The following is a 21,055-nucleotide window of genomic DNA, read 5'->3' on the forward strand; positions in this document are numbered from 1 at the left end:
CTGGTTACGTGCAGGGGAGCCCCCCCACGAGGATCCTGAGGACCATGCAGGGGATAGGCCACCCTGTGTGCCCACCGGAGCTAGGGCAAGTGGGGGTGCGGGGGCTCCCTGGCTGAGGGTGGAAGAAGTGGGGGGGAGAACCATGCCAGGTCCTGGGCTGATTGCACCCATAAGGGCGCCGCTGGGTTCAGTGCTGCAGCAGGGGGTGCAGTGACGGCCGCTTCTGGGGCAGTGAGGGGGGCGCCATCTTGGATTTGGGCCTCAACCTGCCGGGGCTGTTATGAGGAGAGGGGCAGGAGGAGAGGGGTGCCGGACAGTGGGCACAGTCTAGAGGTACCTGATGGGGCCCCGGGTGCAGCTCTTCCACGGCTGATGGCGGTATAGGTAGCTCCTGTGTCGCGTCTCCCTCGCCGTGCGTCCGGGCAAGATGGCCGCCGGAGCCTGGAGGGGATGGTGAGGGGGAAGGGCGGGAGGCCTGTGCCGGATCCCCGTGGCAATGTTGTGGCCGGGAGGAGGCTGCCGGATCCTCCGGAGCACGGGCAGCAGTGGATGGGGTGGCTGACCGTAAGCGGGCCGCTGAGGAGGTGACGGGCACAGGGTCCTCATGGCGGCGGCCATCTTCCTTCCCCTGCAGCTCCGTCATCTGGTGTGAGGATGATGCCTCTGGCCGGAGGATATAATGGCCAATTTCCCCCTGGGGTGAGCAGGCACGGGTGGAGGAGCCTTCCCTGAGCTTTCTGGAGGTTTTCCCCATGATTGAGGTGCAGGATGCCTTTGGATGGTGAATGGGTCTGGAGGAGCTCTGCAGAACACGTCCTCACAGCAGCATGGCTAGACACGCCCCGTGGCAAATTCTTTTTACTATTCCTTCTAAGAGCTATTTATTTTTTTTTCTTCAATTAATGTAGCCATATTAGCACATTTTTTATATGAGCAGTATTTTTTAAAAGCACTGTATAGTGTATGAAAATGGGGATGATTAAGCAGCAATTCAGCTTTTTTGGAGGCAAGGTGACTAAAAACAGAATTTCTAGATTGTTTTTACAGTATTAACTACTGTAACTACATTAACCTTTTATGTAGTTATGTTCCCATGATGCACAAGAGGCAGGTTTTTTTACCTTAATTCTCTGCGGAGGTTTTTGTGAAATTGTTAAATATGTAAATTAGGAGATTTATTGTACCAATCAGACCCACCTTGTGAGTATTCATTCAGCGATCTGCCGAGTGCCACCTCAATATTCATAAGGAGGCGGCTGGTGGATGAGATGGATTGGTGCATTGAGGCGGTAATCCCACCCCAGTGCACCAAACTGCCTAATTTACTTATTAATTAAAATGAAGATATATGACTCCATAAACAAGAATTTTGAACTGTCAGCAGCATTGCACAGAGCAAGATGAGCTGAGCAGATTGATATGTGTGGCACATTCAAGCCTAACAAGTCTAGTGGGCAGTCCTAATCAGGGATTGACTGCTTTGTCTGCATGCATGCTCATACAGGGAAGGCTGTCAACCATTGATGATTATCAGTAACATTATAATTATATGCATTAGCAGAGAGAAAGGTGTATTAAAAAAAATCAAATATCCATTGAGAACATATATATCAACTATCCATTAATGTGACAAATAGATAATATAGCTAATAAATGACAAATTAGAATAGTTGTATAGTACTGTATATATAATTTTGTATCAAGTACAAAAACAAGAATCATAATAGCAAAAGAGACAAATGTTTATTAACCAAAACTTTAGTACAAGTTGACAATATTCCTTATTGTGCTAGAACAGCCTGCAATACAGGATAAAGTCACAGGCTTTTTTATTTACAGACATGGCACTTTGAAAATGACACTTAAACTCAGTTTTATAATCAATTGCACATATAAAACAACCTAAACAGCTAAAAGTATGGGACTTTTCCACCATAAAAATATAACTTTGTAGACCACTGAGCCATTGTGGACAAACACAACCTTTCATTATCCAATCTTAGCACACAATAAATCGATCTTTATAATATACCACTATAAAAATAATCCCCAAAAGCTGCCATTTTACAGGACTCTTCGGCTGTGAGGTCATACCTTTACACCCTGTTAACTCTTGTTAAACTTTTTTTTTTTTTATATATATTTGCACAGACAACATACTGTATGTATATATGTATTTTAAATTATCCTCCAAGGCAGATGGACAATAAATAGTATTATGTCCAAATTTCTTTAGTACCAAAAAGTTATATGCGATACTTGGTCGATCAGAGTACAAAATGGAGAAAATAAAATAAAAAATAAAAGGAGTCTGCCATCATCATTTCCAGAGGCTAAAATACATTACTTTTGCAATCTGTATTTCTAGTGAGATTGTAACACTACTGAAATCAACAATAACAAACTGATAACTGAAGAAGGGCACCAAGGTTGGCGTCATTCAGGTATTTTTTTCAAAGCATAGGTTCCCGTTTGTTTTCTCGACAGATATTGTCCCAGCATAGCATTCTTCCAAAATCTTCAGAGACGGCAATGTTATGACAGGACTAATTCTTCCGTTTCTTCCTAAGTGGCTCATCTTCTGAGCTACTGTCTTCTTCACTACTGCTGCTGCTAGTAGAACCACTGCTGCTGCTGCTCGTTTCAGATTCGGACTCTGATTCAGACTCAGACTCAGATGAGGAGTTCTCAGATGAGGATGAAGAACTGGAAGATGTATCCTCAGAAGAAGAGGATGAGCTGGAGGTGTCCTCACTGTCTGAAGAAGGATCATTATCTGAGCTGTTGCTGCTTGAACTGGAGCTACTGGAGCTGGTGACACTTTTTGATCTAGAAGATGATAAATAATAGTGATAATAGTTACAGAAGTCTATTTTCCACTATTTGTGTCCATAGCCCTAACTTCGCACAAGCAGAAAAAAAAAAAAAAAGGCTCTGAAAAACTCACCACAAAATTTACATAGAAACTGAGGTTTTTCATGTTTTGTTTTGTTTTTTAAGCTTCCACTGATTTCTATGCGAGCTACCTTGCAGAAAAGCACTGATGTGACAAGTCACTTGTTTCTTTTTTTTTTGTGCAACACTGCAATCTCAGCTGTGCTGTCTTCTTTTTTTACTTGAAAACCAGAAATCAGGAGAGCAGCCGTCCTTAGAAGATCTGGCAGTGGTAGCAGAAGTGGAGCAAGAGGGTAAGTATTCACTTGTTTATAATGCTCAAATTGTAATACCCAATTAATAAAGGGAACCAATCATGCCGAATATGCCCCTAATGATAAGGAAACGTGCCGGTACATAACCCAGCAAGCTTCCTAAACATCCCCCTGTACCCTCCGTCCCCTCCTTGATTACCTCGTCGGCTGCGCTGCGACGTCTTCAGCACGCCACACATGTGCAGTACGTCAGCATCTTCTCCCGCCATACTGTGCCTGCGTGGCATGCTGAAGACGTCGTAGCGTAGCCGACATGGAACGCAGGCCCCGGTACGTGGAACGCAAGCCCGAGTGAAGTCAGCGGAGCGCAGGTCTTTGAATCACGCCCCTCTGGGCGTGATTACAGCGCTCAAAACAGCCCAGGACCCTGCCTAGCAACGCCCAGGACCGTGACAAGTTCAGCCCACCGTGACTACTTAGAGCTAATTAACATGAAGCGTGGGACTTCGGAAAAGTAAGATTATGGTGTAATCAAGGAGGGGACGGAGGGTACAGGGGCATGTTTGGGAAGCGTGCTGGGTGATGTAACAGCACGTTTCCTTATCATTAGGGGCATATTCGGCATGATTGGTTCCCTTCAAGTTTAGTAATGTGACTGTCAAAATAAAATACAGTGTGACCAGACCAAGACAGCAGATTGAATATTTTTTCAACACACTTGTAAAAAAAATCTAATACAGTACATATAATGCAATATGGATCCCTGTACTAAATTTAAAAAGGTTACTGAAACCTACCTCTTCTTCCTCATCTTTGTTTCCGCCATAGTATTGCCACTACTGGAAAGAAAACACCAATGTCAATCAGCAGGAAACAACATTGTTAATATGTTTTAGTAACTCTTCAGTACTTGCTATGATAACATTGAAACACTGGATTTATGACAATGCCAATCTTAAAGCATGTTGGTCATTAAAAAAAAAATAAAAATAGAATTTTGACATGTTACAGGGACATGTCAAAAGTTTTGATCAGTCAAGGTCTATCTGCTGAAACCCCCACCAATCTGGACAAGTAAAGTCAATCATCACAGATTTATAAAGGAGCTGTATGGACAGAGATCGCTGCAAGCCAGGGTGCCGCACGCTACCAGCTCATACTGCTCGGTGGGGTCTCAGCAGTCGAAATCAAATCCCTATTGGTTACTGCCATTGATTATTATGTGAAATTCTGCGGGAAAAAAAAAGTTAAAACACTGATGTCATCAGTGCACATAACACACAGACATCTAAAAAAACAAAACATATGCATATGTACAGCATATTATTGCATATGTTTTCCTATCCAAATGTGCACTACAAAACCTTAAGGGTACAAACCCACTTGGCGGGTCTGCAGCGAGTCTCCGAGACTCGCTGCAGATCCCGGCCCTATACTTTCATTAACAGAGAAACTCGCAGCAGGGATGTACATCCCTGCTGCGATTTTGTCTGCAGCCCTCCCCATTAACCCCCTAGCCGCCGGACATTATACATTACCGAGTCCCCGTTCCTGCTTGCTTCGGGGCTCCCGGTGTCTTCACGGCCTGCCCGGCCAATCAGTGCGCTGCGGCAGGGCAGCGCACTGATTGGCCCGGCAGAATGTGCCGGGAGCCGCCGAAGCAAGCAGGAGCGGGGACCTGGTAATGTATATCCTGCCCGCCCCCCCTGCAGCCCCATGATCGCCCCCCGCATGATCGCCCCCCGGCCGTACGATCGCCCCCCGCAGCCCCGATCGCCCCCCGCACCCCCCGGTCGGGGGCTGCGGGGGGCGATCGCCCCCCGCACCCCCCGGCCGCACGATCGCCCCCCGCAGCCCCCGACCGGGGGGTGCGGGGGGCGATCGTACGGCCGGGGGCTGCGGGGGGCGATCGTGCGGCCGGGGGCTGCGGGGGGCGATCGTGCGGCCGGGGGCAATCGGGGCTGCAAGGGGGCGGGCAGGATATACATTACCAGGTCCCCGTTCCTGCTTGCTTCGGCGGCTCCCGACACGTTCCGCCCGGCCAATCAGTGCGCTGCCCCGCCGCAGCGCACTGATTGGCTGGGCGGGCCGTGAAGACACCGGGAGCCCCGAAGCAAGCACGAACGGGGACTCGGTAATGTATAATGTCCGGAGGCTAGGGGGTTAATGGGGCGGGCTGCAGACAAAATGTACATCCCTGCTGCGAGTTTCTCTGCTAATGAAAGTATAGGGCTGGGATCTGCAGCGAGTCTCGCTGCAAAAACGCAGCAAGGAGACACGCTGCAGACCCGCCAAGTGGGTTTGTAGCCTAAAGCCTTAAAACTGCACATGTTGCAGTCTGAGTAGATTCTGCATGCTTTTCCCTTTACGTCCTCAGCAGCAGCACGAATGGGGGGGGAAGATTCTATCTTCCTGCAATGGTAGGACAGATGGTACTAATTAAAAGAACACTGATTAGGAGCTCTATAAAGGACTGTACAAACCCCTCCTCCTTGTGTTTTTTTCTGTCCTCCTGTGGGACAGGTGGTGTGAGAAGGAGAGAGGGATAGAGGATGCGGTGATGTACTCTGTCTTTCTTTCTTTCTATCTTTTTCTCGTGCGGTCGCGCGGAAAGAAGATTTTATATTTCGATATATATATATATATGTTACTTGCCACAATATGGCAGTTTATCTCTTTATATTATGGTTTTTTCTTTAGATTGTATTGGAGGCTTCTCTTGCTTCATATACTGGTTATGTTGTATATTTATTTCGTTTGGATATAAACGTATCATTTAACTGGTATCATTATTGTACCTTACATGTTCCCGATCATTAACCTGATAACTCGGCGTTTTTCCTCTTTTCCTCATGGATAAGAATCCTGCCATCTCGACTAGGCTGAGATCTGAAGATTGACGTCACACGTTGCGTACATGCATCACGTGACTACGGAACAACATCCTCGGTATCGCGAGACTTGGGATTAACTACGTCACGCGCTATGCGTAATGACGCGGGGGTATGCCGTACGCAGGGCTCGCGGCCTGCACGGAGGAGTCACATGTCCGTAGGGATGACGTAGGGATGTATCGCGAGATTACGCGATGACGCAGAGGCGGCGTAACGCGCTGTGCATGATGCGCCGGCCCCTTTTTATTGCGCGGGACTCAGTATCAGGATGGATTCCTTGGAGACCAGATCCTGTAAACATTGGACAAAGTAAGTCTGTTATTTCCTAACTACAAGCCCTGCAGTTCTATTCCAGATAAGTAAATATCTGTAGAAAGGGAAGTAGATATATTTATATATCTATACATACGTGTATACTTTTTTGGTAGATGTCGCAGGGTTCTAGTGACAGACCCTCCGTAGCACGAAAGGCCTCCAGTAAAAGGAAACATCTTGCCTGTCAATCATGTGAGACACCGCTCCCTGATGGATGTGAAGCAGCTGTTTGTTCAGCATGTAATACTCAGGAACCACCAGAAGAGGAGCTACTTTCCAATGCTCAAATGATTACATGGATGAAGCAGTTTGTTAAAGATGGTAAATATATGGGTGCATCTATAACATGAGGTATTTTATAATATAGCACTAGGTGCTTAGGATTCCCCTTTTTTTTCTTTAAGCTTTAGGACAATTCAAGGAATCACTTGCTCAAGAGAAGGGAATAGAAAAGCCATCTTCTAGGAAGTCGTCCAGGGCTGAGAAGTCTCCTTCTGAAGACTCCATATGCTTGGATAATTTTCAGATTCTGGATGAAGTTCATTCTTCTACTTCGGATACGGATTCTGATGACGATGTAAATTTCTTTTCTCTTGATAAGATGCATAAATTATTTAAATTGCTGGACCCTGAAAGTTGTGTCACTGAAGAAGTGACTAAGAAGGATGGAGGTATCAAGAAGGTGAGATCCTTTAAAGTTAATGACATTATTAGAAGATTGATGTCTCATGAATGGAAGTACCCAGAGAAGGGCCCTTTCTTGAATAAGCGATTCAAAGTCATGTATCCCATAGAAGAGGAGCAGAGTAAACTATGGGGTGATCCCCCTAAAGTAGACATGGCAGTATCAAGGCTATTCAGACGCACAGTAGTGCCTAGTGAAGATGGAGCAAATTTTGCTGATCCCATGGATCGAAAGATTGAGAGTGCATTTAGAAGAGGATATTTATCTGCTTCTGCCCAGGCGAAATCCTCTGCTTCTGCCTATGTTGTAGCCAAGAACCTTAGATCATGGCTCCTCCGGATGGAGGAAGACATTGATGGTGGCACATCTAGAGATGAATTGCTGAAGACTTTCAAATCCATTGCCCTGGATTCCAATTATTTATGCGATGCTTCTATCCAACAGGTCAGATTGGCTACTAGAGCTATGTCAATTTCCACTGCCGGCAGAAGAGCCTTATGGATAAAGCCATGGGGAGCAGATGTGCACTCTAAAAATTCCTTATGTTCTATGGAATTTAAACCTAACAGACTGTTCGGTCCAGAATTGGACACACTGATGGAGGGTCTTTCTAATAAGAAAGGGAAGAATCTGCCGCCACCTTATACCAAGAAAAGAAATACTTCCTTTCGTTCTTCATTCTCCAACAAAGCCGCTCCAGGAAAGAAACAAGACTCATACTTCAGAAGGGGTCATTCCTCGCAGAGAAACTCCTACCAAAGACAGAGAGGAAGGGGCAGAGGAACTTCAACAACGAATAAAAGAAATTCCTTCTGACGCCAGAAGAGCACCAGTGGGAGGCAGACTGATGAGATTCCTGCCAGCTTGGGAAAGGTATGTCAAAGATCCATGGGTACTAGCCATAATAAAGAACAGGTATCGCTTAGAATGGCACACAAAACCCAAGAGCAGGTTCTTAAGCACCCCGGTTATGTCTACTACAAAACAGACTCATTTGCAAATGATGGTATTAGAGTTCATTCAAAAGGGAGTATTAAGAGGAAGTTCCACATAAAGAGAAAGGACTAGGGATCTACTCCCAAGTGTTTCTCGTACCAAAAAACTCAGGAGGTTGGAGGATGATCATAGATTTACGATTCCTAAACAAATTACTAGTCAAGAGAAGGTTCAGAATGGAAACTGTTCATTCTGTCTTCCCTCTAATCTCGCAGGGAGATTTCCTAGCCACACTGGACTTGAGGGACGCTTACCTTCATGTTCCTATCTACCCAGCACACCAGAAATACCTACGTATCAGAGTATTTGTTCAAGGCTCATGGCAACACCTCCAGTTTGTTGAACTGCCATTTGGAATTACTTCCGCACCTTATGTCTTCAACAAGGTGGTCTCTGCTACGGTTGCCAGTCTCAGGGAAGAGGGCATCACTCTGATACCCTATGTGGACGACTGGCTCCTAGTAGGAGCATCGGAACAAATACTACAGAGAAATATCGACCATACGCTGACACACATCCAGCGTCTAGGGTGGATAGTGAATTGGGAGAAATCCCACCTAATTCCCTCACAGGTGAAACAATTTCTGGGATTCATTCTGGACACAAGATCCATGAGTATATCTCTACCTACAGACAGGATTCGTGTCATGAAGGAAGGGATCCTATACCTCAGACAGCCTATGCCAATATCACTTCGTCAGATGATGAGAGTATTGGGCCTTATGACAACATCGGCAGATGCGATAGAATGGGCAAAATGGCACATGAGAAATCTCCAACAAGAAATCCTCTTAGGTTGGGACAGGAGTGTAGAATCCCTAGACAGTCTGAGGTTTATATCCAGGGAAACGAGGGAATCTCTGGCATGGTGGATAGCTCCAAAGATCGGCAGATCGTTTGCCCCAGTTCAATGGGTAGTAGTGACTACCGATGCATCGAAAACAGGATGGGGAGCACACATGATCGGCCAATGGACCAAAGGCATGTGGTCTCCAGAGGAAAGACTGATGTCTTCCAATATGAGGGAGCTGAGAGCCATCAGACTGGCCCTTTTACATTTCGCTCAAGGGATCCAGAACAAAGCGGTCAAGGTCCAGACCGACAATACCACCTCAGTATCATACATAAATCGACAAGGGGGTACCAGATCCATTCCACTCCTACTGGAGGCGGAAAAGATCTTTCGCTGGGCAGAGAAAAATCTCAGCAGACTGTCAGCAGTTCATGTGAAAGGGACTCAGAACGTCCTAGCGGACAGGTTAAGTCGCAACCTACCTCTGCCAGGAGAGTGGTCTCTAGATCGCTCAATTTTTCTCCAGATCACCCGGTTGTGGGGATATCCGGAAGTAGATCTGATGGCCACCAGACAGAATGCGAAGGTTCATCGCTTTTGCTCCCTGTTTGCGGCAGACAGACCCTGGAAAGTGGATGCTCTGTCATTCAAATGGGACTTCGGTCTGGGTTATATATTTCCTCCCCTACCCATGATACCGAAGGTGCTGCAGAAGATAAAGCAGGACCAAGCATCAGTGATTATGATAGCGCCTTACTGGCCAAGAAGAGCTTGGTTCTCCCTATTGAGGACAATGTCCAGAGGGACATTTTGGAACCTCCCTCAGGTTCCACACCTGTTAACTCAGAGACACAATCATTGTCAGGACCTAAAACAACTACAATTGACAGCCTGGATTTTGACAGGCCCTTATTAGAAAATAGGGGTTTAGCGGAATCAGTGGTAGAAACACTACTACAATCTAGAGCTCTTTCCACCAACAAAACATACCTCAGGGTAAAGAAGGCCTTTGAGAATTGGTGTAGCAGAAATCAGCTGAACTATAATAAACCTTCTTTGCAGATCATCCTGCAGTTTCTTCAGGATGGATTTGAAAAAGGTTTAAAACCATCCACTATGAAGGTACATATATCTGCTCTATCGGCTATATTTGAGATAAGACTGTACCAGGTACCACTGATTCAAAGATTTGTAAGGGCTATATAAAGGATTCGTCCTAACAAGATAGACCCAATTCCCAGATGGGACTTGGAAGTTGTGCTGGACCAACTGGGGAAACCACCTTTCGAGCCCTTGTCTTCAGCGGACATTAAACTCGTTTCTCGAAAGGTATGCTTTTTGGTAGCAATTACATCCGCAAAACGTATTAGTGAGATACAAGCCTTAGGGGCTTCTGAACCATATCTAATTATCTTGCAAGATAAGGTTGTCCTAAGAACTCTTCCATTTTTTACGCCTAAGGTACCTTCCTTTCAAAACACTAATCAGCAAATTGAGCTACCTGTGTTTATGCCTGAACCTTCCGGTGAGGAAGAACTAAAGCTTCATTCCCTAGACGTCGGAAGAGCCTTAAGTATTTATGTTGATCGGACAAGACCCTTTAGGAGGTCTAACCATCTGTTTTTATCTTTTGCAGGAAAAAACAGAGGATGTAAATCATCCAAAGCTTCCTTATCCAGATGGATAAGAGAACTCATATCACTATGCTATCAGGAAGCTGGACTACAGGTACCTGAAGGAATCAAGGCACATTCGACACGAGCCATGTCATCCACATGGGCCGAAAAAAGATGCGTACCATTGGAACACATATGTAGAACTGCCTCGTGGTCGTCATATAATACGTTTGTAAAACATTATAGACTGGACATCCGTGATTCTGATCAGCCGGTTTTTGGTTCAGCTGTTTTGAAACATACTATATAATTCCCTCCCATTTTTTCTGTGTATAGCTTGCTATATCCCCATTCGTGCTGCTGCTGAGGACGTAAAGGGAAAGGACAATTTTTTACTCACCGTAAATTTTCTTTCCTGTAGTCCGAAGCAGCAGCACGGACTTCCCGCCCTACTTTAAATAAACTAAGATTATGCAGCATACCTTTAGTGCCTTATTGGTCTTTATTTTTCTTATGATTTATGGTCTTATATAGCGTTAGAATGACACAAGGAGGAGGGGTTTGTACAGTCCTTTATAGAGCTCCTAATCAGTGTTCTTTTAATTAGTACCATCTGTCCTACCATTGCAGGAAGATAGAATCTTCCCCCCCCCCATTCGTGCTGCTGCTTCGGACTACAGGAAAGAAAATTTACGGTGAGTAAAAAATTGTCCTTTGTTTATCTTAAAGGGGTTGTCCAGCAAAAAAAAAAAAAAATTCTTTCAAATCAACTGGTGTCAGAAAGTTATATAGATTTGTAATTTACTTCTATTTAAAAATCTCAAGTCTTCCTATACTAACAAACTGTTGTATATCCTGCAGAAGTGTTGTTTATTTACATTGAAACACAGTGCTCTTTGCTGACACCTCTGGCCAAGTCAGGAACTGTACAGAGCAGCAGCAAATCCCTATAGAAAACCTGTCCTGCTTCCTGACTTGGCCAGAGATGTCAGCAGAGAGCACTGTGTTTGAATGTTAATAAACAACACTTCTGCAGGATATACAGCAGCTAATTAGTATGGGAAGACATGAGATTTTTAAATAAAAGTCAATTACAAATCTATATAAGTTTCTGGCACAAGTTCATTTAAAAGGAAAAAAAAAAAAAAAAAAAAAAAAAAAAAATCGCTGGACAACCCCTTTAAGTTTAAAATCGAAATTAGTTAACCTCTTAAGGACAGAGCCAATTTTCGTTTTTGCATTTTCTTTTTTTCCTCCTTGTGTTTAAAAGGCCATAGCACTTGCATTTTCCACCTAGAGACACACATGAGCCCTTATTTTTTGCGTCACTAATTGTACTTTTCAATAACAGGCAAAATTTTTGCATAAAGTACTCTGCGAAAACAGAAAAAAATTCAATGTGTGATGAAACTGAACAAAAGACACTTTTTTTTATTTAGGGTTTTTTTGTTTTTACGCCATTCGCCCTGGGGTAAAACTGACTTGTTACACATGCTCCTCAAGTCGTTACGATTACAACGATATATAACATGTATAACTTTTCTTTTATCTGATGGCTTATAAAAAATTCAAACCATTGTTAACAAATATACGTTCCTTAAAACCGCTCCGTTCCCATGCTTATAACGCTTTTATCCTTTGATCTATGGGGCTGTGTGAGGTGTCATTTTTTGCGCCATGATGTGTTCTTTCTATCGGTACCTTGATTGCGCATATACGACTTTTTGATCTCCTTTTATTACATTTTTCTGGATTTGATGCGACCAAAAATGCGTAATTTTGCACTTTGGGATTTTTTGCGCTCACGCCATTTACCGTGCGAGATCAGGAATGTGATTAATTAATAGTTCGGGCAATTACGCACGCGGCGATAGCAAACATGTTTATTTATTTCTTTACTTTTATTTAAAACCTGGGAAAAGGGGGGTGATTCAGACTTTTATTAGGGGAGGGGGCTTTTTACTAATAACACTTTTTTTTTTTTAACACTTACACTAGAAGCCCCCCTGGGGGACTTCTAGTATAAGTACAGTGATCTCTCATTGAGATCTTTGCTGTATACTTATACAGCAAAGATCAATGAGATTGGCACTCGGATGCTTTCGGCTGCTGCAGCCGAAAGCATCCGAGTGCCAAGCCGGGATCAGCGCCATTTTGGTAGAGACCCCGGCAGGAGCAGGATGTGTGGATCGCTCCTCGCGATCCACCCCCACTAGACACCAGGGACGGCTGCATACAGTGATCGGATGCAGCTGTCAACTTTGACAGCTGCCTCCGATTACTTAATTAGCAGGCACGCCGATCAGACCGTGCCCGCTAATAGCCACGGCCCCGGGCTACACATGGCACCCGGGACCACGGCGGTTCAGAGCGGGGTCGCCGCGCGGCCCCGCTCTGAACACCTCTTAAGGACGCATAACGAAGCGGTACGTCATGCATCCTTAAGAGGTTAAAGGGATATTCAGGCAAAATTATACATATCGATATATACAGTAGATATATAATATCCAGTGTCCCATAGAGAAACATAAACAACACTTACTTCCACTACGGCTTTTCCAAAGCAGCAGCTTGTCAGAGACTGGGTCACATGGGAGGTGCTTCTTTAAATAACATGTATAAATATATAATGTCTGTCATGGCTGCTCAAGCTCGCACAGTTACATATTGGTAGTGTACAACCCCACCCCCCCAATCTATTTTAATGCATATTAGCATTACAATAGACATAACACTTGGGACCGTCTCAGCAGTGTAAAGGCAACTCTAATGTTAACATTCATTAGGTTAGACGTAACTAGTCACTAGGCACAGTATATGTAACTTTGCCAGGACACAGAGGCTGCCACAGGACAAGTAAGACATCCCGGGGGACTGACCTCCAGTCTTCTATATGACATGTACAGGTGTGGTACCTGTTGAATTTCGGTTAACAAACAACAATAATGTGAAACGTGAGCATCACACTTAGTTCAAGCAATAAATCATACATTATTCAATGGTACATTCACCTTTGTCCTAAAAGCAATCTAGCCTCTTTCTCTTTTAATGCTCTCTTCAATTCAGTTGTTCTGGAGGGTCGGTAGAGATATTTTCTTTTCCCAGTACATTCATAGCTCCAGTGACCCATTTCTAGGCACTTCTGACAACGTACATTCTGCTTGTTTGCTTCACTGAAAATACAAAAAGAATACAAGTGTGTTACATATAAAGCAATTTTAGAGTAAAAAAAATACACAATTCAAACATTTGGCTAAACTGGATTTTTTGAATCATTCTTCTGATCAGTCCCGGTCTGAACAATCAGACCCCGAACAATAAAAACATTTTGTCACGTGATTTGTCACATAACATATAAAAATGTTTGTAAAGGTAACCAATCAGCACAGTTGTAAAGGGGTTATCCAGCACTACAAAAACATGGGCACTTTCCTCCAGAGACAGCTCCACTCCACTTTTTACAGTATGTAAAAGCCCACCCATAGCTACTTATATTAGCCAATACAAGTTATTGTGTGTTCTGCGTTCTGTGTTTTGGCGCTTTTTCTGCAGACTCACCCCCTCTGGAAACAAAAACTGTGCTTAATTGAGTCCAATCCGACACCGCCCTTTCCTCCTGGCCCTCACCTCCGTGTCGGGTTCATATGTCCTCCCTCAATGTGGGATTGTAAACTGCTCACTGCAGAGACGTGATGCTGCTGCTTGCTTCAGTCCTTGGATCAGTTCTGGGGAACTGTCAGTGTCTAGCTGATGGTGACCGTAGTTTGTCAATGTCTGCGGGGGGAGCTGTCAGTGGCAGGGGATGGTGTTGGGGATTTTGGCCGTTGGGTAGGAGGAGGTATGCTCAGTGTCCGGGGGGAGCTGTTTTTGCTCAGTTCCGGCGGCCGATTGTGGCTGCACTCTGTCAGTGTGGGGACACATAGACAGGGCCAAATGTTGCCGCAGGCTGTCAGTGTCTTGGCAGGAGGGCGAGGAGTGCGCTTAGTGTCCAGGGGGGAGAAGGGTGCATTTAGTGTCCTGGGGTGGGCTGTCAGTGTCAGGGGATGTGTCCTTGGAGCAGTGCCAGTGTTGGGGAGAGGGGGCGTGATCGTGGCTGCAGACTGCCAGTGTGTGTGTGTGTGGCGGGAACAGGGTGTTGCACAGTATCTCACAGTGGGGACACATACACAGGAAGCAGAGCTGAAGTTTGGGGGATAGTATTCATGCACAGTTATAGTCACAGTATAAATGTATTTAAGTGTGCTGATGCAGGAAAGATAGCTAAAGGGTGGGGGGCGTACATAAACGGACCAATCAGGGACAAGCAATGCGTGATGGGAAATGTAGTTTTCTGGCCGGCGCCATCTTGGATATAGATCATCAACCCAACCAAAATTGCCGCCACATATTAACCAGCCCTCCCAATAGTGCCCAAATAGTAGCCTGCCCAAGTGTCCCATATAGCAGCCAGACCTCCCCTGTAATCACATATAGTAGCCAGCCCTCCGAATAAACTCATATAGTAGCCAGCCCTACCTCATAGTCTCTTATACAGTAGCCAGCCCTCCCCCATAATTTCTTATACAGTAGCCAGCCCTCCTCCATAGTCTCTTATATAGTAGCCAGCCATCCCCCAATAGTCTCTTATATAGTAGCCAGCCCTCCCCCAATAGTCTCATATAGTAGCCAGCCCTTCCCCATAGTCTCTAATAAAGTAGCCAGCCCTCCCCCCATGGTCTCTTATACAGTAGCCAGCCCTCCCCCATAGTCTCTTATACAGTAGCCAGCTCTCCCCTATAGTCTCATACAGTAGCCAGCACTCCACCATAGTCTCTTATACAGTAGCCAGCCCTCCCCATAGTCTCTTATATAGTAGACGTGGCGGGCCAGATGGAATCCAAATTCTGGATTGCCTGGCGGGCCAAAAATGATGGCACCATGGGCGAGCGTTTGACATGACTGATTAAACAGTATCGGAGCTCCCGACATCATAATTAATCATGATGCTGGGAGCTCTGCGCTCCACCCCGCAGGACACCACTCATGCTACGGACAGATTGCGGAGATCGCGTGAATGAACCAAAAGGCTGTGCCCACACATTTGCAGCTTTGCTGCGTTAATTAGAGCCTAAGGCTGGGTTCACACTGCGTTTTTGGGGTGTGTATAATGAAAAAAAATTTATGCATGTATGCATCCGTTTTGATCTGTTTTTTTACTGACTTCTAATATTAAAAACGCATCCTTTTTTTAGCATACACAAAAATGTGGTTGGCCATGTTTTTCTGTACGTTAAAAGTTTAAAAATTAACCCATTAACCCTTAGACGACCCAGGGCGTATAGTTACGCCATGGAAGTCTGTCCCCAGACGACCTAGGGCGTAACTGTACGCCCTGGGTGTTTCTCCTGCTATGAAGCGTGCTCCGGAGCGGAGCGCGCTTCATAGCAGGTGGGGGCCGGCTGCAATCAGCAGCCGGGACCTCACCGGCAATGACACACTACAGCGCTTGCGCTGCCGCGTGTCATTAACTCCATAAACGCCGCGACCGCGGCGTTTAAGTGTAAGTGACAGGGGGAGTCCCCTGTCACTTACCGATCGGGACCCCCGCAGTGTGACTGCGGGGGTCCCGATCGTTAAAACGGACTGCCGGAGGTCTCTTACCTGCCTCTGTGTGGTCCGATCGGCGATCTGCTGCACTAAGCCTGCACAGGCAGGCTCAATGAGCAGATCGACGATAACACTGATCAATGCTATGCCTATGGCATAGCAATCATCAGTGTACAAATCCAAGTACTGGATGTAAAAGTCCCCCAAAGGGACTTCAAATGTGTAAAAAAAAAAAGTTAAAAACACTAACACACAACCCCAAAACCCCTCCCCCAATAAAAGTTGAAATCACCCCCCTTTCCCATTATATAAATAAAACATATAAAAATAAATAAACAAATAAACATATAATATACCGTAGCGTGCGTAATTGTCCGATCTATTAAAATATAACAAGCGTCATTGCGAACGGTAAACGGCGTACACGAAAAGAGGGAAAAAAGTGCGCGGATAACTGATTTTATGTTACATTATATATAAAAAAAAATTAATAAAAAGTGATCAAAACGTCTGATCTTCACAAATATGGTATTAATAAAAACTAGAGATCATGGCGGAAAAAATGACACCCCATACAGCCCCATAGGTGAAAAAATAAAACCGTTATAAGCGTCACAATAGTCCCATTTTATTTATAATTAATTGCCAAAAAAAGGATTTCATTAAAAAAATATATATAACATTAGAGAATCTGTGTAACCTGCATGTGGTTGTGTTCGGGCTGACCTATAGAATAATTGTATCATGTCGCTTTTACCATATAGTGCATTACGTAGACACAGAAACCCCCCAAACGTTACCATATTGCATTCTTTTTTGCGATTTCACCAATTTATATCTTCATAAACTATATATTTGGGATTCCATCATACATGTTATGGTAAAATGAATGACGCCATTACAAAGTACAACTATTCCTGTAACAAACAAGCACTTACATGGCTTGTAGATAGAAAACTGAGAGTGCTGGAGCTCTTAGAAGGGGAGGAGGTAAAAACGAAAACACTAAGATCAAAATTTGCGCGGTCCACTGGGTCACTTTGGGCCTGGTCCTCAAAGGGTTAAATTAACTGCAAAAACGAGTTTGATCCGAGCCAAAGGGATTGTGTGGGCTCTAAAATTTTGTCTAAATTCACTGTCTGGGCTTAGGTTATGTTCACACTGAGAAAGTATGGCGGAAATCCGCTGGGGAATCCCGCCGTGCTCAGTGTCCCACTGTCTTTAAATGACACGCGCTGTGAGTGGAGAGCGGCGGCTGCAGAGGACCGCGTGCCCCTCATTCACCAACAGTGGGACACTGAGCATAGCGGGATTCTGCGGCGGAGAATTGCGCCGTACTTACTAAGTGTAAACATAACCTTACTATTACACGGAGCAATTTTTAACAATGAACGACTTACAATAAACAATTGCAAACAAGATTGTTTATCATTAACCTGAAATTGTTCACCAAATTGCATAGAACGATAATCGTTAGTTACGATCGTTACTATGATCGTTATTGCGATCGTTACTATGATTGTTTATTCCTTCTGATCCCAGAAAAACAAACAACAATGTGCAATTACACCGAATGATTAGTGAAAAAATGCGGAACTCGAGCGAACAAATGTGGAATTGCAGCGAACAATTAACGATAATTTTAGGTTCAAATCTAAATCAACGATTAACGACATACGAACGATTTTTCAATCGTTGTCTGCAATTACACAGAAAGATTATCATTTAAACTCGAACGATTTTTCGCACTGTAATCGTCCCATGTAATAGGGCCCTTTGAGTCCATTTACACAGAAAGATTATCTGCTAAAGATTTGAAGCCAAAGCCAGAAACAGACTATAAACAGATCAGATCATAAAGGAAAGCCTGCGATTTCTCCTCTTTTCAAATCCATTCCTGGCTTTAGCTTCAAACCTTTGTCAGATAATCTTTCTGTGTAAATGGACCCTTAATAGCAGGTATTTCTCTCATAAATGATCTGATTTATGCTGGGTTTATACGTATCTCAGCCCATGCTCCCAGCGCTGATCGTGTTCTTGCTATATGCAAACTATAGCAGTGAGCAGCATACTTTTCTGGGCTCCTGAATGGTATTCAAGCGCCAGAAGAGTGTCCTCTGCACTATCCCACCAGCTAGGCCCGCCTCCTCCCATGCCACTGGGCTGACAGCCTGCTCCTATCCCGGGACATATACGTTCTGAATACGATGGAGACCATGCCCCATTCCTCCCTAAGGGTGGGTTCACACTATGGAATCCGCGTTGATACGTTCCAACGGAGTCCATCACTCGTATCCGCTCATGGACGCGAGTCTTCACCCATGCCATAGACACCATTTTATGCATGGGCAGATTCCGCCGTAAGAATTGTCAGTTCTTATGGAGGAATCGGCCTGGCCAAAGAATGGTGTCTATGGCACGGGCGGATATGCGTGCTGCAGTGAGCGCTTGAGCGGTGGGTCATCCGCCTGGATTCCGTAGTGTGCAAATACACTTATACACCGCCGCTCCTTCTGGGTGGTGGGAAGAGCTGCATCCAGTCCTGGGAAACTTTGGATTGCAGAGATTTGCTCATCTCTACCAGCAAAAGTAATCAGTGGCAGACAGTATAACATACTCTGTGTTTGCTGATAATACATAGTAATGAAGGGTCAGGAAAACAATGTGGTAAGGGGGGCGAGGCAGCAGTGGGTGACACCTATCGGGGCACTGGGGACAAGGAGCACATGTATGAGGGTGTGATGGGGTATACGCCACTATTAGTGTGGACAAGCTATCAGATGCATGTGGCAGCCATTCTCCACACAACCTTCCCAGCAAACTTATTTAGCGATATGACTGGCGCAGTTCTGCTGGTGTTTCCACCCTTACGGCTGGCTGTGCCACATGAGTGACGGCCTCCATGGACAGACACCACACACGCTTATAGGTGGGTGTGAGTACACAATGCCATGTTATATATGTGACTCTGAAGAACTAAGCAGAGGCCACCAGAACATCACTTTCTAAGCTCCAGTAATGACATGTGCCCTCACCTACACCTAATCACATATGTGAGGAACTTTTATCCACGACTGAGGAAAGTCCCATTTACACCATGCGTTTATCTGGCTACACGCACTGGCACGTATGTAAATACACAGCCACTTCTATATACATGGCCACAACGCCGCCTGTACGTGCCTATAAATCTGGGCAGCAGCAGCAGACGCCGCCGCGCTGGGCTCAGCCCCCTCCCTCCCGCCTCCATGGCGCCACCGCTGGCCCAGCGCACTTCCCGCCCAAAATGACGCAACGAACAAATGCCCCGGTCCTCTCACTCCTCCCCCCGCCTCGCACTCCCAGTCCGGGGGGGCACTTACGCCTGCCTACGAGCGATCAGCCGGTGCATGGGGGTAGCCATGTTGGTGAGAGCCAGGCGCCGCCCCGCTGCATGCCGGGCAATAGCAGTCCGCAGGAAATATTGCTGAAACGCAGCTGCTAGTGGCGTCATGGCGTCGGCAGCCATGTTTGACGAGGGCACGGTGTGCATAGCTGCCAATTCTCTCAAGAATGTTGGCTAAGAATTTCTGTCACAGTTTGTTGTATTGTCACAGGCTGTACACCCACCACTGGCTAATTATATAGGGGTGGTACTGTATATTGTCTGCTAGAGACCTATCTGGCTTCACTTATATTTTGTAGTATACCTCAGATAGCTGGGAGAATAGCATGCTGACATATACCATAGTGTACAGTACACAAACATACTCACAAACATACTCAATGAGTCCACTGGGGTGCAGAGGTGTGCTGTTCTTGTGGAAGCACTTCAGAGAATGGGGTGCAGCATGGTATGGAGAGCACACAAATGCAGGGCCGGTTTTAGGCCAAGTGTGGGCCAGGGCAAAATTTTAAAGTGGGGCCCCAAGTGCTGGGATATTGTACCACAACACAGTCACAGTTGAATGAGTAGGTGACTTGTTTAACCCTTTGAGGACCAGGCCCAAAATGACCCAGTGGACCGCGCAAATTTTGATCTTAGTGCTTTCGTTTTTCCCTCCTCCCCTTCTAAGAGCTCTAGCACTCTCAGTTTTCTATCTACAAGCCATGTAAGTGCTTGTTTTTTTTACAGGAATAGTTGTACTTTGTAATGGCGTCATTCATTTTACCATAACATGTATGATGGAATTCCAAATATATTATTTATGAAGATATAAATATGTGAAATCGTAAAAAAGAATGCAATATGGTAACGTTTGGGGGGTTCCTGTGTCTACGTAATGCACTATATGGTAACAGCGACATGACACTATTATTCTATAGGTCAGTCCGAACACAACCATATGCAGGTTACACAGATTCTCTAATGTTATATATGTATTTTTTTTATGAAATCCTTTTTTTTGGCAATTAAATATTAATAAAATGGGCCTATTGTGACGCTTATAACGGTTTTATTTTTTCACCTACGGGGCTGTATGGGGTGTCATTTTTTCCGCCATGATCTCTAGTTTTTATTAATACCATATTTGTGAAGATCGGACGTTTTGATCACTTTTTATTGTTTTTTTTTTAATATATAATGTAACATAAAATCGGTAATCTGCGCACTTTTTCCCCTCTTTTCGTGTACGCCGTTTACCGATCACAATGGCGCTTGTTATATTTTAATAGATCGGACAATTACGCACGCTACGGTATATTATATGTTTATCTATTTATTCATTTATCTATTTATCCTATAATGCAAAAAAGAAGGAAAAAGAACTGCACTCACCGTTAAAATGTCTCTATCTTTATTTATAATCCATCTTAGAAAACACAGGACAAGGTGCTGGACAAAGTGCAGATAGTGCGGCAGCAGACGCCACGGAGGTGACCTTACCTCCGTGGCGTCTGCTGCCGCACTATCTGCACTTTGTCCAGCACCTTGTCCTGTGTTTTCTAAGATGGATTATAAATAAAGATAGAGACATTTTAACGGTGAGTGCAGTTCTTTTTCCTTCTTTTTTGCATTATATTTTATCACCTAGCTTGTT

The 21,055-nt window shown here is 44.8% G+C and overlaps 1 protein-coding gene across 3 annotated transcripts; it reads right to left on the bottom strand.

The window, feature by feature from the left end:
- Positions 1–1,721: 1,721 nt before the first annotated feature.
- On the bottom strand, positions 1,722–19,503 carry ZCCHC10 (zinc finger CCHC-type containing 10). Of its 3 annotated transcripts, none has more exons than XM_069954720.1 (4): positions 19,397–19,503; positions 13,460–13,621; positions 3,947–3,985; positions 1,722–2,829 (listed from the first exon to the last, which is right to left on the bottom strand). In XM_069954720.1, exons 1-4 carry the CDS (start codon positions 19,435–19,437, stop codon positions 2,547–2,549), a joined length of 525 nt encoding a protein of 174 aa, XP_069810821.1. In that variant the 5' UTR covers positions 19,438–19,503; the 3' UTR covers positions 1,722–2,546. The 3 variants fall into 3 exon arrangements, with proteins under 3 accessions (XP_069810821.1, XP_069810813.1, XP_069810830.1); XM_069954712.1 differs by having other exon boundaries at positions 3,947–3,988; XM_069954729.1 differs by lacking the exon at positions 19,397–19,503 and adding an exon at positions 19,070–19,165 and having other exon boundaries at positions 3,947–3,988.
- Between the last annotated feature and the right edge of the window lie 1,552 nt (positions 19,504–21,055).

This window comes from Dendropsophus ebraccatus, chromosome 1 (assembly GCF_027789765.1).
Source record: "Dendropsophus ebraccatus isolate aDenEbr1 chromosome 1, aDenEbr1.pat, whole genome shotgun sequence".
Lineage (NCBI taxonomy): Eukaryota > Metazoa > Chordata > Amphibia > Anura > Hylidae > Dendropsophus > Dendropsophus ebraccatus.